At 52.8% G+C, this 19,114-nt stretch overlaps 2 protein-coding genes and 1 long non-coding RNA gene across 5 annotated transcripts in view; 2 read left to right on the forward strand and 1 right to left on the reverse strand.

Annotated features, from left to right (window-relative positions):
• Positions 1–1,562, forward strand: part of Taf1c (TATA-box binding protein associated factor, RNA polymerase I subunit C) — an 8,011-nt gene extending 6,449 nt beyond the window's left edge. Inside the window, exon 13 of the mRNA XM_048792408.1 lies at positions 3–1,562. Within this exon, the coding sequence (XP_048648365.1) occupies positions 3–988 (986 nt within the window). The 3' untranslated portion in view covers positions 989–1,562. The remainder of the gene's footprint in view (positions 1–2) is intronic.
• Dnaaf1 (dynein axonemal assembly factor 1) lies at positions 1,496–19,013 on the reverse strand. 3 transcript variants are annotated; one of them, XM_048792379.1, is made up of 12 exons: positions 18,758–19,012; positions 16,811–16,946; positions 16,227–16,318; positions 13,350–13,571; positions 13,062–13,228; positions 9,759–9,880; positions 8,235–8,389; positions 6,337–6,576; positions 5,176–5,291; positions 3,716–3,778; positions 2,351–2,711; positions 1,496–1,797 (listed from the first exon to the last, which is right to left on the reverse strand). In XM_048792379.1, the coding sequence occupies exons 1-12, from the start codon at positions 18,879–18,881 to the stop codon at positions 1,715–1,717; spliced, it is 1,881 nt and encodes a 626-aa protein (XP_048648336.1). In that variant the 5' UTR covers positions 18,882–19,012; the 3' UTR covers positions 1,496–1,714. The 3 variants fall into 3 exon arrangements, with proteins under 3 accessions (XP_048648336.1, XP_048648335.1, XP_048648334.1); XM_048792378.1 differs by having other exon boundaries at positions 1,496–1,800; XM_048792377.1 differs by having other exon boundaries at positions 1,496–2,711; positions 18,758–19,013.
• On the forward strand, positions 2,705–4,367 carry LOC125613073. Its single transcript, XR_007343570.1, has 2 exons — positions 2,705–3,287; positions 3,672–4,367. It is a non-coding gene; the product is annotated as an uncharacterized LOC125613073 (long non-coding RNA).
• Positions 19,014–19,114: the final 101 nt, after the last annotated feature.

A 19,114-nucleotide genomic window follows, 5' to 3' on the forward strand; every position in this document is an offset into this window, starting at 1 on the left:
AGTGCAGAGTCCTGCCAGGGCTGGCAGGTCACGGGGTCTTCCTTCTCCAGGTCTGGCCGCCACTGTCGTGCACTGTGCCTCTGCACCAGTCCTGTCCGTCTTCCAGCTCTCCAAGGCTGGGGACGTCTTCTCCCAGCCTTTCCGCCTCCACAGAGACACGGAGCCCCCCGAGCCTCCCAGCGACCCGGACCCTGGGCCCACCTGCCCTGCACCCAGGGCCACGGCATCACCCCAGGACCCACCTCCCAAGCCTCTCGCACCTTCCTGGAGCCCCCAGGCCATCGCCCGCTGTAGCCACTGGCTAGAGGCCCTGCTGGAGGTGCCCCCTGCCCCGGCTGTGTGGGCTGCACCCACCTTCTCCCACCGCCGGCTGCTGGGCCGCATGGAGCCGCAGAAGGATGCAGGGAGAGTGCCACAGGGACTCTGGGCGGCCATGGCCGAAGGGCGGCTCCTGCAGCAGAGGGACCTGGGCTCGCTGCCCAGGGCAGAGCCGCCCCCCGCGCCTGAATCAGGCCCACAGGATGAGCTTACCGAGCGCTTGGGGGCAGCCTGGGAAGGCCAAGGGGCTGCCTGGTGGGAGAGGCGGCAGTTCAGGGCCTTGGAGCCTGAGGGCCGGGCCAAGCGGCCCAAACGCCGGTCTCAGCTGTCCAGCACCTTCTCCTCGCTCACCAGCGGTTTAGATCTCCCAGAGGCCAGCAGCCCTCCTCACAGCCCAAACCAGACGTCCTCAGAGACTAGGCCTCACTCTACAGGGACACTGCACTCCCAGGAGTTGAGTCAGGAGCCGTGGACCCAGGGCATCCCCTTGGAGCGGCGGCAAACCCTCCGGGACTACATGGCCAAACTGCCACTTCAAAATGACACTCTGGGACATAGCCCAATACTCCCCACCCAGGCCCCCAGTGCCCAGGCCACCCCCTCCCAGCAGCACACCCCTGTCCTCTCCGGCTCTCGGCCCCCCAGGAAGAAGGCACGCATGGGCTTCTGAGGCACTGGTGAGGCTCCTCCTTGTGCCCAGGTCAGCAGGGCCTTCCCAGGGACGGCAGAGCTTTCCAACTCCTGAAGGCCCTTGTGGCCAGCCGTGGGAGGCCCAGCAGTGAAGTGGGCCCACGTCAGAGGAGTAGGCAACAGATTAGAGGGAGAGGGAGCACGGGGGGGGGGCAGGGGCAGGCTCTGTTGGAGGCTGGGCTCTCCCACCCCCCTTGTTCCCCACCCCATGGAAATGGCAGCAGCCATGTTCCCCTTGTTGGGTGGGGGTAGGGCGAGGCCCCAGGAGCTGAGAGCCTGCTGCAGGGTGGGTTTGTGAGCAGCTTCCCAGGGAGGTGCTTTTGGCTGAACACTTGTGCTGGTGGTGCTCCTGTGGGTGGCTCCCTGTGCTGTGGGAAGTGCCCATTGGAGAGGGCAGGCACCGGGCTGTGGCCCTGCTGCGGATCACACTTGGAGGGTCTTTCTCAGTATCTGATGGACCAGAGGGAATTGCCTGTAACTTGCAGGAATATGTCTGCTAAAACATTTATTATGCTAATAGACGTTTATAATTACACAGTGTATACTACAGGTAACGGGGAGTTGACACATGGCACACTTGGGACGCGTGGTGCAAAGGACAGGAGCCCCCATCTCGGCAGGCTGCAGCAGCAGTACTTGAGTAGAGGGGGTGACCACGCCTGCTCCCTGACCCCATGAGTCTGATGGTACAGGAGTCATCTTGGATTCAGTCCAAGCCAAATTCAATGTCCTCCCGGCCTGTCCCCCCACCGGACTCCTCGTTCCGCTCTTCATTCTTTCCAGTCCAGTCTGCTGAAGAGAGAGGCCGGTGGGGATTGGAATGGAGCCTGCCTCTCCCTCCTGCCTGCAGGCCAGGCTGCCTGGCATTGTCCCCTCCCACCTCCATCTCCTGAGCAGGGCAGCAGGCATGGGACCTGTCACCTGTGTGCAGTGTGGAGCAGGCACACCTTCATGCCAGCCTAGCGCTGCCCAGCCTCCACAGCCCCTCCAGAAGCCATGGTCTGGAAGGACCAGGAAGGGTGGGTTGATGAGAGGGTGTGGAGGTGCAGGCTCCTTGGCCCCCCAGCCCTGCGAAACCCCCACTAGGCACTGCATGCCTGGTGATAAAGTGATACACAGGTCACCGCCCAAGAATGGTACATTGGGGGCTTATCCAGGTGATGCCCACCAGCACAACTTTAGTCACAGACTTGGAGATGTGATCTGCAGAGGTTTCCTGGTGTGTCCCCGTGGCCCTTTCCAGGAACCTGGGATTCCCCGGGCGAGCTCCCTGGGCCCACCCAGCCTTCACGGCTCAGCGCATGCCCAGCAGCGCTGTGGACCTGCAACGCAGTGGCCTTACCTGGTGGAGGGGCTGCGGGGAGGTGTCTGTCTCCACTCTCGCTGGAAGGAGCAGGAGCAGCATCTCTCCAGCAGGAGGGCACGAGGAGTTGGCTCGAGGTCTCATGGCCACTAATCTCCTGAATAAGCAGCCTTGGGGACTCGGGGACTTGACTTGGGGTTCCCAAGGCCTTTATAGTTTCTTTCTTAAGTATGTTTGTAAAAGGGGTCTCGGCCTTCTTCGAGGTGTCTCTAGAGACTGCGAATATGTGTGACTGGGTGTCTGTGGGCCTGCTCTCCAGCTCTGGAGACACATTGTCCAGGTCAGGGTCACCGTTGTCACTTAAGCTCGAGATGGCCTCAATCTTTGGAGAGCACCTTTCCTGTTGAGAGAAGGGTGTCTGAACACTTACTTGCTTCTGCACTAGTCATTCCACAGTCAAGTGGCAGCAGTGGTCACCATGGCGCAGGAAGACCCACAAGAACACTGGAGCCTCAAGTGGACCCTCCGGGGTCAGCAGCTCCTGCTGAGTACCATAGCCAGTGTCCGTTCCTGTCCAGCCCTCTGCCTGGTCTCCACACTGCACCCCCACCAGACGGCCCCTAAATGACAGCCTCATGCTGGCCCTGCCTGGTGTCTTCCTGAGCCCAACCGTGTCCACCAGTCTCTGGGACTTCACTCCTGGACATCAGTACCCTGTGGTAACCGCAGTCTCACGTGCCCGTTACCTTTGATGACCTCTGATGCCTCCCTCCCTTGTAGCCCAGGTCTGGCACCCTTGAGCTCCGAGTAATGCCCGAGGGAGGAGGGCAGGGTCAGTTGGGGATAATTCCACAGGGCACCTCATCCAGTGCTCCTCCCCTGATCTGCCTTCCCTTTTCCTTCCCTCCATCCGCAGCTGTCCCCATCAGGGAGGTTCAGGAGGTGGAAATGCACCACGGACAGATAAATGCTCCAGGTAATTACATCAGTGTGGTTACCACCATGAGCAATAAAACACGTGCAGGAAAGCCCCGTGGCTGGTGATGGCTCGTGATTAAACCTCAAAGGAAACCGAGCAGGAACCACTAGCTGCGCTTCCTTCAGCAAGGAGGCGACCTGGGTGCCCAGTGCTTCAGCACGAGCACACTTGGCTTTCAGGGGACAGACGTGTACTGTGTCAATGGCAGGCACAGGGGCTGGGGATGTGGCTCAAGCGGTAGCACACTCGCCTGGCATGTGTGCAGCCCAGGTTCGATCCTCAGCACCACATACAAACAAAGATGTTGTGTCCGCCGAAAACTAAAAAATAAATATTAAAAAATTCTCTCTCTCTCTCTTTAAAAAAAAAAAAAAATGGCAGGCACAAACACGGGACTTTCTGACTGTGGGGAAGTGTGTACTGACAACCGTGTCCTGGACTTCCAGAGTTGCGCCTGTGTCCTCCACGTCTTCCAGGTCCGGCAGGTCCTGAAAGAGCCAAGAGCCACACATCACCAGGGAGGCCCACGTCCCAGCATTCCCAAAGGCAAGACAAATGCAGACAGAGTGCAAGTGAAGCCTTGCTTCTGAGCAAGCCAAGGAATGGGAGGTTGCCCAGCCGCTCTCAAAGCCAAGGCCAGGTGCCCAGGTCTCATCACCAAAGTCGACTTTGCACATGACCACTTAAATGGACATTTAAAGAATGTCCCCACCTTCTCAGGAAACAATGGAACCCAAGTCGAAAGTACTCTGTAGAAATTAGTCCTTGGGCCCTGTGTGGCACGCAAGTCCCTCCCTTAAACTGGTGAGAGTGCACCCGCCAGTGTGCGGGGGAGGGGGCAGAGTGGGTGGGACCACACAGGAACTCAAGAACACACTGCCTGGGTTAGTGTTCCCACGCCACATTTCCTAGCTGTGTGGCTTTGGGAAAGTGGCTTAACCTCTCGTTTCTCAATTTCCTCATCTGTAAATTTGGGATGATGATATTGGAAATATTAAATCGATTAATACAAATCATGATTTGACCCATGCCATGCATAGAGTAAGAGCTCAATAAATACCGGCTATTGATGTTGAAGTTCTGTATACTGTCAGCTCTCAAATATTAGAAATTGGCTAATTTTTTTTATTATATATATATATATAGGTCTGGAAAACTTAGAAGCTCACTGAGAATATTGACTATGATTAGTTTAATAATTATAGAGTCGTGAAATTTTAAAATTTGGGCACAAGGAAAGGAGCACCCGTTGGGAGTTTAACAAGGGAGTGGGCGGGGGGCAAAGGCGGCGTCTCGGGCAAGTTGTGGCACTGATGTCCACGGCTGGACTGACACCACCCCAGCTCTTCCCCCTTAGTTCTTGGTCATGTGGCAGTGTGCGCCCCCGAGGTCCCCTTTCACGTCACCCACACGGGAGGAGATTCCGGTGGGACACGCCAGGCAGCCATCCAGCATGCACCACACCAGCCCAAGAGGACGGTGACGAGCCAGCAGGTAACAGGTGCAGAGAAGACCAGTGAGAGCAGGAGGGGCTCCCTGGGCACGGACAGGAGGACTGAGAGCCCCAACGGTCAGAGTGGAATTCCAAGGCTGGCTGGACAGCACTGCTCTGCAGTGGGACCCCTTTGGTGGAGTTTGACAGCTACAATTCAAGGGGCCGTGGGGCCAGCGTGGCCCCAGCCTGAGTGCGTGGGTGTGCGTCTCCTGGTGGCAGTCATACTAAAGGCCTTGTTGGGCGGCAGTTCTGGGGGGGCCCCTTCTGAGTTTCTGGAGGTGCTACACCTGCTACCAAGGACCACGCTAAGTCACAAGGCCCGCGAGCTGGGCTTCACCCCGCTTTACCGACCGTGCGCCCCCACTGCCCACGGCGAAGCGCTCCACGTACATCCACGAAGAACTTCTCCTGGGCCCCTGGCTCCGTGGTGGCTGAAGCTTCAGTTCCAGGCCCACTGAGTTCCGTCAGCAGCACACCTGCAGTCTCCGCCACCTGGGAGGGTGAATCTGGGCAACGAGGGGCAGCCATCAGCCCTGCTTGGTTCACACCCGTGCTCAGACGGCCAACCCCAGGTGACGGCAGAAGGACAGAAACCCTCCTTGGGTGCAAGGGGCCAGCACCTGTGGCCAAAGCCACAGAATCCACAGCCACGGCCAGGGTTATGTCCCCGAGCTGAGAGAGGACAGCATGCTGCTGTCCCTTGGGGGAAGCACCAGCTGGGACGTGATGTAGAAGGAACAGGGACTGGAAAGGCAGCTGGGCGGGTACACAGTAGGGAGACGGGGGGGCCGTGTGCTGGGGGGCTCCGGGGGGCGGTGGGGCTCCGTGGCAGAGCGCTCGCCTAGCCTGTGTGAGGCCCTGGATTCGATCCTCAACATCACATATAAATAAACAAACAAATCAATAAAAGATCTATTGACAAACTGAAAAACGTTTTTAAAGAGGCCTCACATCCTGCTCAGGCCACTGCCCATCTCCCCACCCTACGGACCGGGAGCGTGCCAGGATGGCTCATCCAGAGGGGCCAAGGGGAAGTCTGGGTGGGACTCTCCCTGGCCACAGCACATATGGCTATGTGGTCAGGGTGGGTTTTTGATTTTATTTTACTGCTTTACTTTTAATTAACTTTAATTGAAAATTTAAAGGGGAAGTAGGATAAAATGCTGTGTTGTTCTGGTAGGACCCGTTTCCCTTCGGCCACTGAAACCTCAGCACCCCCGTCGAGGCGTGCAGAGTCACCCACACACTGGATTTGATGACCTTGTCCACAAAGCTGTGTACAACACCTCATGGAGAGCCTTATGTGCATTTCCAGACATGCTGGGTTGAATGAAGCATTGGGAATAGTGTCCCCTGTGGTGAACGGTGTCACCTGTGGTGAACAGTGTCACCTGTTGCCTTTTGCGTTTGTCATGTGCCTCCTCTCGTGATGGCCGCTGCATTTCCACCCAGTGCTGCTCCTCTAGAGAAGAGGCCACTGCAACCCGGCCTTCTAGAAGCAGCATGCAGGGGACGGCCACGCCCAGCAGGGCAGAGGCCGCAGCGCCTTACCTCCCCTGGCTGCTCCTGGGGGTGCCGGGGCCTGCGCGGGAAGGCTCCCCGCTGGCTCCTCGGCTTCCGTCCCCTCTGCAGGCCACCCCTCTCCTCCACGCGGCTTCTCCGGCTTCTCCGGGAACAGCTCATCCTTGGCCTCGAAGCTTTCTTTCACAAAGAACTCCATTTTCTGTTGTGTTTCTCCGTCCAGTGGAGCCTCCTCCCTTCTGTCCCCACTGTCTGGAGGTGGCTTCTCCCCTAAACGGGGAAGGAAGAGGTAGACTTAGAAGTGCCTGGAGGACAAAGGGGTCTGTGGGCTCTGGAGCAGGAGCAGGGGGGGAGGAGTGGGTGCTCTTAAGAATTACCAGTGGGGGGGAGGCTGGGATTGGGGCTCCGTGGCAGAGCGCTCACCTAGCACGCGTCAGGCCCTGGGTTTGATCCTCAGCACCACATAAAAGTCAGTAAATAAATAAAAGAGATTGTGTCCACGTACAACAACAAAACAGCCACAATGGCCCCTTGAGGTGTGGCATCTACCCTAAAGGCCACTTCAACAATTAAAAAAAATCAAGATCATCTGACTCTCGTCTATCTAGTGCCCTGAGAGCCTGCGTGCACCCGGGGGCCAAGCCCGTGCCTTTGCAAGGCCGCGCTGCTTGCTCCGAGGCGAATGCAGGTGGAATTAACATTCGTTTTGTGCTATGGGTTTGTGGAGGACAGAACACTGGCCCCAGAGATGCTCGGCTCTGATGCTAGAACTGGAGCCTCCAGAGGGACCGTCGTCCCGAGGCCCCTGATTTCAGCCCCCTCAGACTTCTGACTTGGACCCTAATAAGGACAATTTGTGCCGGCCATATGATTTTCTGCTGCTGTGTGGTGGCACCTTTGAACTCATCAGAAAGGTACACATTCGGCCCTTGTCCGTAGGATGCTAGGAGAAACTTTGGTTCTGATGTGTGGTCTTTGACCCTAGATCCTGACCCAGAGCTTCCAAGACCTTGTGACTTCGATAAGAGGTCTTTTGTCAGACAAAGTAACTCTTGGTGGCTTCCCAGATGGGGGCTGGTCACCAGAAAGACCAAACTACCCTGACAAGCTTGGAAAGTTCAGCCCCACCCACCCCTGCTCTAGAGGGGAGACAGCCTGGAAGTGCGGTTAGATCGTGCCCGTGTGGCGAGGCCTCTGGTAGTCCCTGAGCTGGTTCAGACAGCTCCTGGGTCTCTGGGACATGGTGTCAGGAGGGTGGTCCACTGCGGAGGCTCCTGTGCCTTCACACACACGCTGCCCTGTGCATCTCCACCCCCTGGCTCACCTATGCCCTGTCATCAGCCTCGCGAGTGCAAAGCCCTGGAAGGTGCGAAGGGTTTCTGGGTCTGGGAGCACCCCAGCAAGTCACTGAGCCAAAGATGGAGGGCTGGGGAACCCGAGTCATAGCTGGTTGGTCGGAAGTGCAGGTGACAAACCTGGGACCCGTGACTGTCACCTGCAGTGGCATTGTCACCTGGAGTCAGTCATGTAGGACAGTGCCCCAGAGCCTGTCCTCGCTCCAGTTCAGTGAGGGGACTGGATGAGTGGACGGAGGCCTGGTGTCAGGGGCTGGTGGGTCTGGGGAGGCCTGCTCCTTTCTAGCCAGACTTGCAGGTGTTCCCCATGGCATGTCCAGTCCCCCGTCCCCTCTCCCACAGGCGGAGGAGCGCCATTTTCTCCCACTCCACAGTAGCCAAAGAAGACTAATCATTTATTTTGAAAAACACAGATTATTTAAGAAGTTGTGATTTAATCAACAAAAGCGACTATTGCCTTCTCACTGCACGCGAATGATGGCTGCAAAGTCCCCGAGACTGAGGTCTCAGTGGGACGCCCCCGTGTGCCCCGTCCAACAGCATCCTCCCTGGAACCCCCAGCTCTCTCCTGACCTTCTTTCTCTCTTCTCCTCTCCTCAGCCCGCCGCTTGATCATGGCCAAGGCCTCCAGGCTGTCCTCCATCTTCTTCCGCTCCCTGCTCTCCCACAGCTGCCTCTCCTCCTTCTCGGCCGCGTACCCTCCCCGGGCCCAGGCCTCCGCGCAGGCCCTGAGCCAGGACAACAGTGGGACAGAAAAGGGAGGCTGAAGGTAAATTCCAAACACATACTGTCTGACCCAACCTGCTCATCTTCTTCAAAATGAAAACCAAGGGCACAGAAGACAACCGAGTCGAAGGTCATATCCATACGAAAGCTTGCATACGAATGTTTACGGCAGCTTTATTCTAGTTGCAAAAAACGGAAGCAGCCTAGATATCCTTTAATATGTGAATGTACAAGTTCTGGTACATCTAGACAATGAAACGTTACTCAAAGATAAAAAGAAATAAGTTATCAAGACACACTGCATGCCTGAAATCCCAACGGCTCAGAAGACTGAGGCAGGAGGATCCTCAGTTCAAAGCCAGCCTCAGCAAAAAGGGAGGCCCTAAGCAACTCAGGGAGACCCCGTCTCTAAATAAGATACAAAGAAGGGCTGGGGATGTGGCTCAGTGGTCGAGTGCCCCTGAGTTCAGTCCCCGGTATAAAAAAAACCCACAAAAAGTCATGCAAGCAGCTTACATCCATTGCTAGTGAGCTGGGTGGAGTGGCATACACCTGGGATCCCAAACACTTGGGAAGCTGAGGCAGGGGGATCATAAGATTTGAGTCTCAGCAACTTTTTGAGATCCTTTCTCAAAATAAAAAGTAAAAAAGGCTGGGATGTAGCTCAGCAGTAGAGCATCCCTGGGTTCAGTGCCCAGTGCTACACCCCTGCCCCCGTCAGTCCCCAAGGCTACCTGCTGAGCAACTCCACCTCCATGGCATCCAGAGGAGGCAAAACTGGGGACAGTGTGGGAGTGGAGAGGCAGCAGGAGGAGCGGGTTCGGGGGGTTTAGGCCTGCCACGATGACGGGGACGCATGACCTGGCACATTCATCTAAGCCCAGAGTGTGCGACACAAGAGGGCACCCTTGTGTGGGAGGTTGTAACTGGAACCAACTTCCTGGAAAACAAACTATTTTGCAAGAGCTTTTCAAGTGTCGCACCCCATGTTTTAATTCAGGGATCGGGTGCTGTCTCTCAAGTGGGGCTCGCCCAGCTGGATTCCATCCCAGCATTGCCAAAAACATTCTTAAACATTTTTTTTTAATTTTAGTGATATTACTAAAATTCCATCCAAACGATAACCAAGAAGTCCAAGCAATGAGGTAGACAACTGGTCTGCAGGGATATTTATCAAAGGAACATAAGAACCTACGAATAAGTGCTCAGATTCCCCTTACGGACACTTATATCGCCTTTCATCCTGTCTGAAGAGTACTCAGTGATGTGTGAAAACGCATGGAAACATGATGCGAGAGATTAAAAAGTCTAATACTTGGTACAATCAACAATGAAACATTTCAAGGCTCCCAAAGGCTTCTCTCTTCTTACCTGTCCTTTGGAAAAACTGGTCTGTCATCCAGGTAGGTCAGGTGCTTCAGGCGAACAGTGACTGTCTTTCGATAATTAGGAATATGCCTGATAACTGGGTTTCCCATCAAATTCAGCACACGCTGCAAAGTAAACAAGCCAAATCAAACTGGATGGTTTACAAAGATCTGATTACTTTATATGGGCTGTGCATTAAGAATAACTCAGTTCAATCTATTTTGTTGAGCAAAAGAGAAGTGTCAGCCCACACCCTGGGGCACTGATTGGTGACACTGGAAGGTTTTATTGCTTTTTGTCATCAGATATGTTCAGGTAACTAAGCAGCAGGTACTTGGGATTGAACTAAGGGGCGCTCGACCACTGAACCACACCCCAGGCCTATTTTATATTTTATTTAGGGACAGGGTCTCACTGAGTTGCTTAGCACCTTGCTTTTTTGCTGAGGCTGGCTTTGAACTTGCCATCCTCTTGTCTCAGCCTCCCAAGCTCTGGGATTACAGGTTGGCCACTGCACTGGCCAACCAGCCCATACTTCTAACTCCAGAGCTCAGACCTTGCCGTCCTTCCAGGGAAAACACTTCCTGCGGCCCTTTCCAAGTGTGGCAATGACACCAGTTTTGCTACCCAATTTCTGACCGAAGCGCATTTCGGACTGATTGATTCTCTCCCTTCCTGGCCAGGACCTGCAGGTCACAGCAGCCAGACAAGAGGCAGTGATGGGAAGGGTGGACGCTGCCCTGGCCCACTGCAGACTGCCACCACAAGACCCTCTCCTGCAGACTTGCAGAGGAAAGAGGAAGGTCCAGCCAGGCCAGTGGGCGTCCTGCCCTGTCTTCTAACACTCTCGCCTCCCTCCTGCCCGAGCCGCTCAGGAAGGTGAATGTGAAGGTGACCCGCGGTGAACCATCGCAACATCTGTTTGCCTAAACTCATTCACATCTTTCATATCTAGAGGTTTGTGTCACTGAAGATAAATATGTTATAAACCAGTTAGTTCAGCTTTTCCCAAACTCCATTCCCGAGCCTCTTCACTACCTTGCTATATTGTCAAGGAATTACCCTCCAAGGGCACAGTGACAGGAGCAGTAGCCAGGGACAGGCAATAACAGGAGCATAGTAGGGTGGGACTTAAAGCAAGTACAGACAACTATAAGGTGACTGCTTCTGTAATGGGTGAATTGTGTCCTCCCCTCAAAGGTACCCGGTAGAGTCCTAACCCCTGTGCCTCAGAATGTGACAGCATTTGGAGACAGGATTTTTAAAGATGCAGTAAGTTAGAAGGAGGCTGTTAGGATGGGCCCTAACCCAACCCAACTGGCATCCTTGGGAGGAGAGGCCCAGACGCAGACAGCATATAGCAGAGGGACACAGGGCAGAGGCCTCCATCTGCAAGCCCAGGACAGGCCTCAGAATGAAGGCAACGCTTCGTCTTGGATTTTCAGTCTTTAGGATTGTGAGAAAATAACTTTGTTGTGTGAGCCCCCCAGTCTGTACTTTATCATGGCAGCCTCTGTCAGTCAGCTTTCTGCCTCTGGGACAAAATACCTGAGATAAACGACTTGGAGGAGGAACGTCCACTTGGGCTCAGTTTCAGAGGGTTCAGGCTGAGTTGTGTGGCCCTGTACTTTGGGCCTGTGGCAGCACTGTGCATCAGGGAGGGAGCACAGGGTGGTGGAGCTGCTCACAGCAGGGAATGAATGGCCAGCGCCAGAATGCAAAGAGGGGAGGGCAGGTCCCATGTCTCCTTCAAAGACATGCTCCCCCATGACCTAACTTCTCTCACTAGGCCCCACTCCTAAAGGTGCCAAGTCTCCCGATAGTGCCATCTCTTCAACACTCAGTCCTTTGGGGACATTCAAGATCCAAACTCTGACACAGACTGAGGGGAAAAATAATATAGCTTTATATTCTCACCATTTGCAGGCCGTTTAAAACTAGTCTTTCCTGACCGTCCACTCTGCGGATGGCCCCTGAACTAGGTAGGATTTGCTTACACTTTCCTTTACAGTGACTCCCTCTCCACTACCTCTCCTTGCCCTAAGCAGTCAAGAGCGGACTCCAGGGTTTTTCCTGCGAGCGTTCATGTTTAACACAGGTGCCCTTGACACTAAGAGAGCCTTCCAAGGTGGCTAGAGCCAAGTTGAAAGGACACAGGAACCCACTGGAGAGGTTCTAAGGCTGGGAAACTCGGACACCAACACTGAAAGGAAAGGGTTAAGTCATATCCAATGCTACACATACAAATCCACATGCTGAAGACGGAGAAGCTTTCGGTGTCACCGTGAGAGACTGCTAGGGTCTCGGCTGATATTGCCAAAAATTATCACGAACAGGAAAGATGCACACATTCATCCTGACCGATTCTGTATGAATGGCCCACTACTGGGGTGTGAAAGGACTCTGTAGACGCATCCCGCCTGAGCGACCCAGAAGGAATAAGAGAATTAGAAATGGCCACTGTGTGACTCCCAGTGACACGGCTCCCCCAGGCAATGCTCATCAATGGCTGCCAGAACAGCAGAGAGAGAGACTGATGTTGAGCGTCACAGTGGCCGGAGTGGCTGACAGCCTCCCAGTGCTCGATCCTGAACTTAGGAGAAGAGAGGCAAGAAGGCCCAGGGGCCCGGAGCCAGGCAGTGCAAGGACAGGGCTCACTGAAAGCAAGATATGGAGCCTGGACTCATCGAGTCTGTGACTGCATCTTCGTTCCACAGGGACTACCGGGGACAGCAGAGCGGGTTCAATGACACCAGGAGGTGCAGCCAGCCACCCCAGAACAGGGAGACTGCCAGGCAAAGAGCGCCATTGCTCTGGCCAATGGATGGGACGGTGGAAATAGGAGGAGAACTGTCACAGAGCCGAAGAGACCAACCAAGAACCCGAGATCGCGTCTGAGTCTGGCTTGGACCCAGCCATCAGAGCATGTTTCTGAGACAAATGGGGAATACTGAACACGGACTGGGTACTAAGTTAGCGGTTATGATACTTTACAGTAGTAGTGTTATGATTGTGCTTTCTACAAGTCCCTGTCAGAGATACACACTAAAATGTCATAGTGAAATAGTAATCGTCATCTGGCATTAGATATTCCAGCTAAAAACACAAAGAGGAAGAAGTGTGGAAGAACAAAGAATGAAGGAAGGAAGGAGGGAGGGAGGGAGGAAGGGGGAGGGCCAGAGGGAGGGAGGGGGAGGGAGACAGAGGAAGGGAGAGGGGAAAAGGGTGGGGGGAGACATAGGATTTACTATTTAAAGAACATAAACTGACACAAGTTGCCTTAATTGTGCTTCCTCTGGTTCTCACCAGGTCAGGCATGCTCTCCAGGATGCCCAGGATCTCCGGGTCCCTCAGTCTATTATGGGAAAGGTCAAGAACGCAAAGCTTTGCGCAGTCCCTCAGGTGCTGAATGTCCTCCAGGGTCTCCAGGTGGTTGTGGGCCATCTGCAGTGTGTTCAGCACAGGGAGGCAGGCTGCAAGGGAGGCCGTGCAAGTGAACAAGAGGCTCCAAACCCTCCCCACCATGCCAGAGTCAGAGCTCCCCAGGGGAAAGTGGAGGACACGTGACCAAGAAGGCCGCTGGCTAATGCTCACAGAGGTTCTCGATGGTCTTGATGTAATTGTTGCTCAGGTTAAGAGCATCCAGTTTCTGCAGAGGCTCCAGGTTCTCAATTTTATGAAGTAGATTCACTTGCAAGAAGAGGCAACGCAGTTCTGTTTGCGCCTCCAGGTTCTCGATCTTCTGTATCCCATTGCACTCCAGCCAGAGACAGCGCAGGCCCGTGTACTCCTGCAGGTTCTCGATGCGGTCGAAACCTGGCAAGGGGGATGGGGTGTCCGGTACACTCCTACTACCCAGGGGCAAAGGTTACAGTACCCTGGTTTTTGCCTACTATTATGGACTGAATGTTATTGCCCCCTCAAAAATCATACGTTGGGCGCAATGGCACATGCCTGTAATCCCAGTGACGTGGGAGGCTGAGGCAGGAGGATTGCAAGTTCTAAGCCAGCCTTAGCAACTTAGAGAGAGCCTAAGCAACTTAGTGAGGCCCTGTCTCAAAATTAAAAAGGACTGAAAATGTGACTTGGTGGTTAACTGCCCCTGGGTTCAATCCCCCCCAAAAAGGGAAAGGAATGGAAAAAAAAAGTCCTATGCTGAGACCCCCAACCTCTAGTGTGATGGTGTTGGGAGGTGGGGCCTATGGGGGGGATTAGTCATGGGGGTGGAGCCCTCAGGAATGGGATCAGTGTCATTATCACAGAGGCCCCACAGAACTTCCTCACCCCTTTCACTATGTGAGGACACATAGGCGCCGTCTATGAGCCAGAAAGCAGCCCTCAGCAGAAGACATCAAATTTGGCAGAGCCTTGACCTTGGACTTTCAGCCTCCATGGCAGCCAAGACATCTACCATCTTCCTCCTGTTGCAGCTTTCTCGGAGGACCATCCCCTGCTAAGACCACCCGATGGCTCCCTAGGTGGCTGATCAGTCACAATGATTCATTTGGAGCTGGCCACACTTAGCCAAGTGGGACTACCTCTGATGAGTCTGGGGAGGTTTTCTGGCTTCACTGGACAGAATTGCCATCCTGGTGGGGAGAGCCTAGTGCTGGTGGAGCCCAGTACTGCAGCAGCCATCTTCCCCTCGGGGCTGCAGTGCCTGGGGTCAGAGGTGAACCTGCCCTGAAAATGGACTAGCACAGAGGAAGATGGGCCAAGGAAGGAAGAGAGACCCCCGCAGAGAAGAGCTCTGGGCGGGCCATTCAGCGAAGCCCAGGGCTAGGCCATCAGTGGTTTTATGAGCCACATCTCTCTTGCCCGCTCTCCGGCTCTGACCCTGTTCCCCCCCGCCCCATCACGGGAAAGACTTCCTTGCGCTTCAGGTCAGTCTCCAATTCATTCCTGTTCCTTCTGTCTGCCATCTGTACCACCAGCTGCCAAGGTCCCAGTGACATCCTGATTGCTCAGTCCCATTGTCAGTCCTCTTAGTCCTGACCAGTCTGAGGTCTGACCTGGTGGCCCTGCCTGCCATTTTGCAGCTTTTTCTGAGGCCTCTGGACCACTCTGCATGCCATGGCCGTGGATCACCACCTCCTGGCCTTCACACGTGTGTGTTATGGTGCAGTCAGAGCAGGGTTGAGAGCAGATGATGTGGCACTTCCAGACCTGGGGCTTACATCCTGGCCTCGTGCTCTCTTGGGTACCCAGCTTTGGGGGAAGCCAGCTTCTGTCCAGAGGCCCTGGAGTGAGTAATTAAGGTCTCCCCAAAAGCTAGGGAAGGCCTGAGGCTCAGAGCTAGGATGTGGGTTCTGCATCCACAGACAGCTGAGGCCTGGCTACCAGCTCTGCCACAGCCTTCCTGGGTGACCCTGAGCAGAACCACTAACTAACTATTCCTTGGCTTCTGGCTTCAGAAATAGTGTGAGATGGCAATTTTATTTTTGTATGTATTTTTTTGCAGTGCTGAGTTTTGAACCTGGGGGCTCACACATGCTAGGTGAGCACTGTACCACAGGGCGTATCCCTAGCCCATGAATTTGTTTTCAGATTTGCTAAGTGTCAGAGTGATTTGTTACGCAATGGTAGGCAACTAGTGTAGGCTCCTCTCTCTCCCTGTTCCACTGCCTCTCTGATTCTTTCTAATTGACCTAAAGTACCGGATCTTCTTCCCATCTCTCAGTATCGGTCCCCTGGGATCTGGCCTCCCACGTCATCTCATCCACTGCTGCACTTAGATGCTGGCTGGAGAATTTTGGAGGCAGGGGCAAAAGTGGAGGCGAGGTGACCAGTTAGGAGTCAATCCAGCAACCACGGCATTTGTGCTGCTTGGGCCCCTGTGTGCCTTCCTGGCATGGCACCTTCTTCCCAGTGGCCTCTCCACCCCCCTGGATGCCTGAACCATCTCTGCCACACCTATTTCTGTATCCCCAGCATTGAACATGGGCCGCAGAAGGCAGAAGACACTCAGTGAATATTTACCAAACGAGATGAACAGATCCCTGACGGCTGCAGCAGGTGCCACCCCAAACTCAGCACGCACTGGAAGCACACACCTGTTTTCTCTTTCTACCTGCTAGGAAGAGCCCTGCCTGAGGACCTGAATTCAGATTTAGATGTGATTCTGGACACCAAGCCCAAGACCTAGGGAGGCTCTGTTCATACCTTTTCCTTCTGAGAGGCAGCCAAAGATCCTCTTCCTTTGTTTTCTGCATCAATCTTCAGTCCTTCCCAAGGTACCCCTCCCAAGCCCAGGTATTTACAAACTGGCTTTCTGTTTTCAAAACATATATTGTGTTCATCTAGCCAGTGTCCCCTTTATAAATTCTCACTGGTGAAGACTTCTGCTTGTTTTCACATAAATCTCCACTAAACTCAAGAGATTCCTACTCAAGTCTGAGCACTGTGTTGGTCCCTGCAACTAACTGTTGATACCTTTTTGCCGAGGGTTAAGTGTCTCCTTGCAAGCCTTACCTTTGAAGTGCAAATACAGAGTATCATTCAACTCTGGGGTGATGTAAAGCTTGTGTTGCTTGCAGAGTTTCTGCAGGAAATGTTTAGTCATTCTGTTAAAATGAAAACGGTGGACAAGAAATTTCTATTTATCAGCTATGATTTATTCCAAAAGTTCTTTACTAATCCAGCCTATAATTCTAAGTCCTGTATGCCTGATACGTATTTTAAGTCCTCCTTCTCCTCCTCTTCTCCCTGCCTCACCTTGCTTCCTCCCCATCTTTTTGGTCTAGAATCAGGGACTCATCCAATATTGTTACTTTCAGCATTCTTAAATACTGCAATGCATGTCCTAATAAAAATACTTTTAACAGTGTCATCAAGACCCATAGATGTTCTCTCTCGAGGTCTGACATTAAAGTTTAATAGCATGGGCTATTAGTTGTGCCACAGAAGTAGTGCCAGCCTGAGTCAGCTGCTTATAATTTTCAGGCATCAGGTGGGCTATTCAGTCTCCATGAGCCTCCACTTCCCATATAAAGGGTGATCAATCACACCACGCACTCTACTTGGCAGAAGTGCACTAACTGGCAGCTTGCCCATACCTGGGTCCCCGATCATCCCTGTCCTCTTTTGGGTGTGTTAATTGACTGTCTGATGCACTATCACCACTCTGTTTCTGCTGGTTTTGGTAGGCAGTGTCAGAAACACCCATGCATATTTCCTTAGGATCATTAATTTCTGCAAAATAAAAGAGATCCAGTTTATAAAGGTCAGAAAATGTACAAAAAAAATTCCCCCTATTTCAACCTGATTAATAATTGTCTACTTTTGGTTTGAAACCATCAAAAATGTCCAAATGTCAAAAAATGTCCAATTTTTGACACACACGTAAATACTATGTAAATTTCACTTCTAGTTTGGTTCTCTATAGAAAATGTACAGGCGGGCTTAGAAATTGTACAAAGATATTTGTTTTTGCATTGTTTGTAACGGCCAAAATCTGTTAAACACATAAATATCTACACAGAGGGGGATGGTCACATATAATGATCAATTACTCTTCTGTCTTTGAAAGGAATGCACCAAGGGCTATCTCAATCAGTATGGATTATTCTCAGAAACACATATGGAGTGAAAAAAATCAAGTTTCATAAAAAGCATAGGGTTCCATTTATATAAATTAAAAACATGCAAACCAATGCTACGCATTGTTTAAGGACACACGTGTAGAGAAGGAATTGGAAGAAACTGTAGAAAATTCTGGAAAAGATAGAAAGAGAATGGGATCAGGAAGGGGGGTGAGAAAGGAACATTGACTTTAAGTGAACTGTGATGTCCTTATCCAAAAAAGAAAAGATTGCATGTAAATATGACAAAATGTTAATCATTTTCAGTTTTGGGTGGTAATAGTGGATATTTGTTATAATGTTCTCTGTTCTTTTGTGTTTTAAAAAAATCTCTAAAAAATAAACCTCATGAAAATAAAAATGGTGAGAATTCCTTTGGTATAAAGGACCTAAGCATATTCAAATACACTTTCTTTTAAAACAGCGATATAAATTGGCCAATTGAAATGCAGGTGTTATAAGGGCTGCTGGCTGTCATTCTCTGCGTTCTGTGGATCCCTGTATGTGGGGAGACTCTTATGCGCGCTGATTCCTCACTGGTATGGTACTCCCAAAGGAGGCACTGGATCCATGTTTGTGGAATAAGGAATAGGTGCTCAATGTATAATTGACTGATTATAAAGGCCCCATATATGCCGGAAACTTTAATTACACTTATTTCTGTGTATCTTTGTATAATTGTCCCTGTTTAAAGATGAAGAGGCTGAAGCTCAGTGACATCAGCTCTAGGCCAAAGACCACAAAGCTGGGACACTGACAGCTGCAACGTGAGTGACTGGGAAGCCTGGGACTGTCCAGTGAGCAATATTAACTTCCTACAGCTCCTCCTATGGTGTTTGTCTGGAAAGCTGGTGCTCAAGATGCATTTGTTGATTGGGTTGAAAAAAAAAAAAAAAAAGAAACACAAATTAACTAGTTTATCTAGTAGTGAAAATTTTCACTAGGGTCAAACCAGCCCATTCCCGGAGAGAAAGTTCAGATTCTATCAGAATGGGATGCCCTGATGTCCGCTCACTGTCTAGAAGGGGAGACAGCCTTTCATCTTACAGGGTGATAGCGATAAAAGGAAACATTCAAAACCAAACTTGGGAGGGAGGAGAATATGTGTTGGGTAAGGGTTTGGGCAAGGGAGTCACACTGCCATATGACTAGCTGAGAGCAATCATTTAAAGCAAGGTGGCTTCTTCATCTGTATGAAACCCAGGGAGGGTGCAGAGGGCATGTGTCCGGCTCAAGTGAAAAGGCGCTTGGCACGTCTCCTTTAACGCGTTGACGGCCATTATTACTATTATTATTATTACTTTTATTATTATTATTACTATTATTATTATTATTATTATTGCTTTCGCGGGCTGAAGACCGGGTAGGTGGTGCTGGGAGCTCGCCCATCGTCCCCGGCCCTCCCTGGGCGGCGTTCCGCACCTTCCTTGCGGGCCCCTTGGCCTGCGTCCCGGTGGTCACCCGCGGACTCCTCCACGCCCGGCTCCTGCGCGCGGTCCAGCTCGGCCGCCGCGTCCTCCGCGGGCTCCGAGGCCTCGGGGTGCATGCTCGCTCCTCTGACCCCGAACAGTTGCTGCGGCCGCTGCCCACCCTGGTCAGAGGCGCGGCTTTCCTTCCCCACAGACCGGGACACCGGGATCGTTGGCAGCCCAACGCTTCCCCGGTCGTCACGGCAACCGCTGCGCACGCGCACTCGAGCACGGGCGCGGGGCGGGCCTAGCAAGGTTCCGTCCCCGGCGCCTGCGCGGGTCATGTGAGGCGCGCCGACGGAGACGGGGG

This window comes from Marmota marmota, unplaced genomic scaffold, assembly GCF_001458135.2.
Source record: "Marmota marmota marmota unplaced genomic scaffold, marMar, whole genome shotgun sequence".
Taxonomy (NCBI): domain Eukaryota; kingdom Metazoa; phylum Chordata; class Mammalia; order Rodentia; family Sciuridae; genus Marmota; species Marmota marmota.

Excerpts from the sequence above, each read along its gene's own strand:
- Dnaaf1 (XM_048792377.1), bottom strand. The coding sequence starts at position 18,881 with ATGCACCCCGAGGCCTCGGAGCCCGCGGAGGACGCGGCGGCCGAGCTG. Across the intron at positions 8,390-9,758 it reads CCAGTTTTTCCAAAGGACAG|GGCCTGCGCGGAGGCCTGGG; the intron begins GTAAGAAGAGAG and ends GTCCTGGCTCAG. Across the intron at positions 6,577-8,234 it reads GAGGAGAAGAGAGAAAGAAG|GGGAGAAGCCACCTCCAGAC; the intron begins GTCAGGAGAGAG and ends TTCCCCGTTTAG.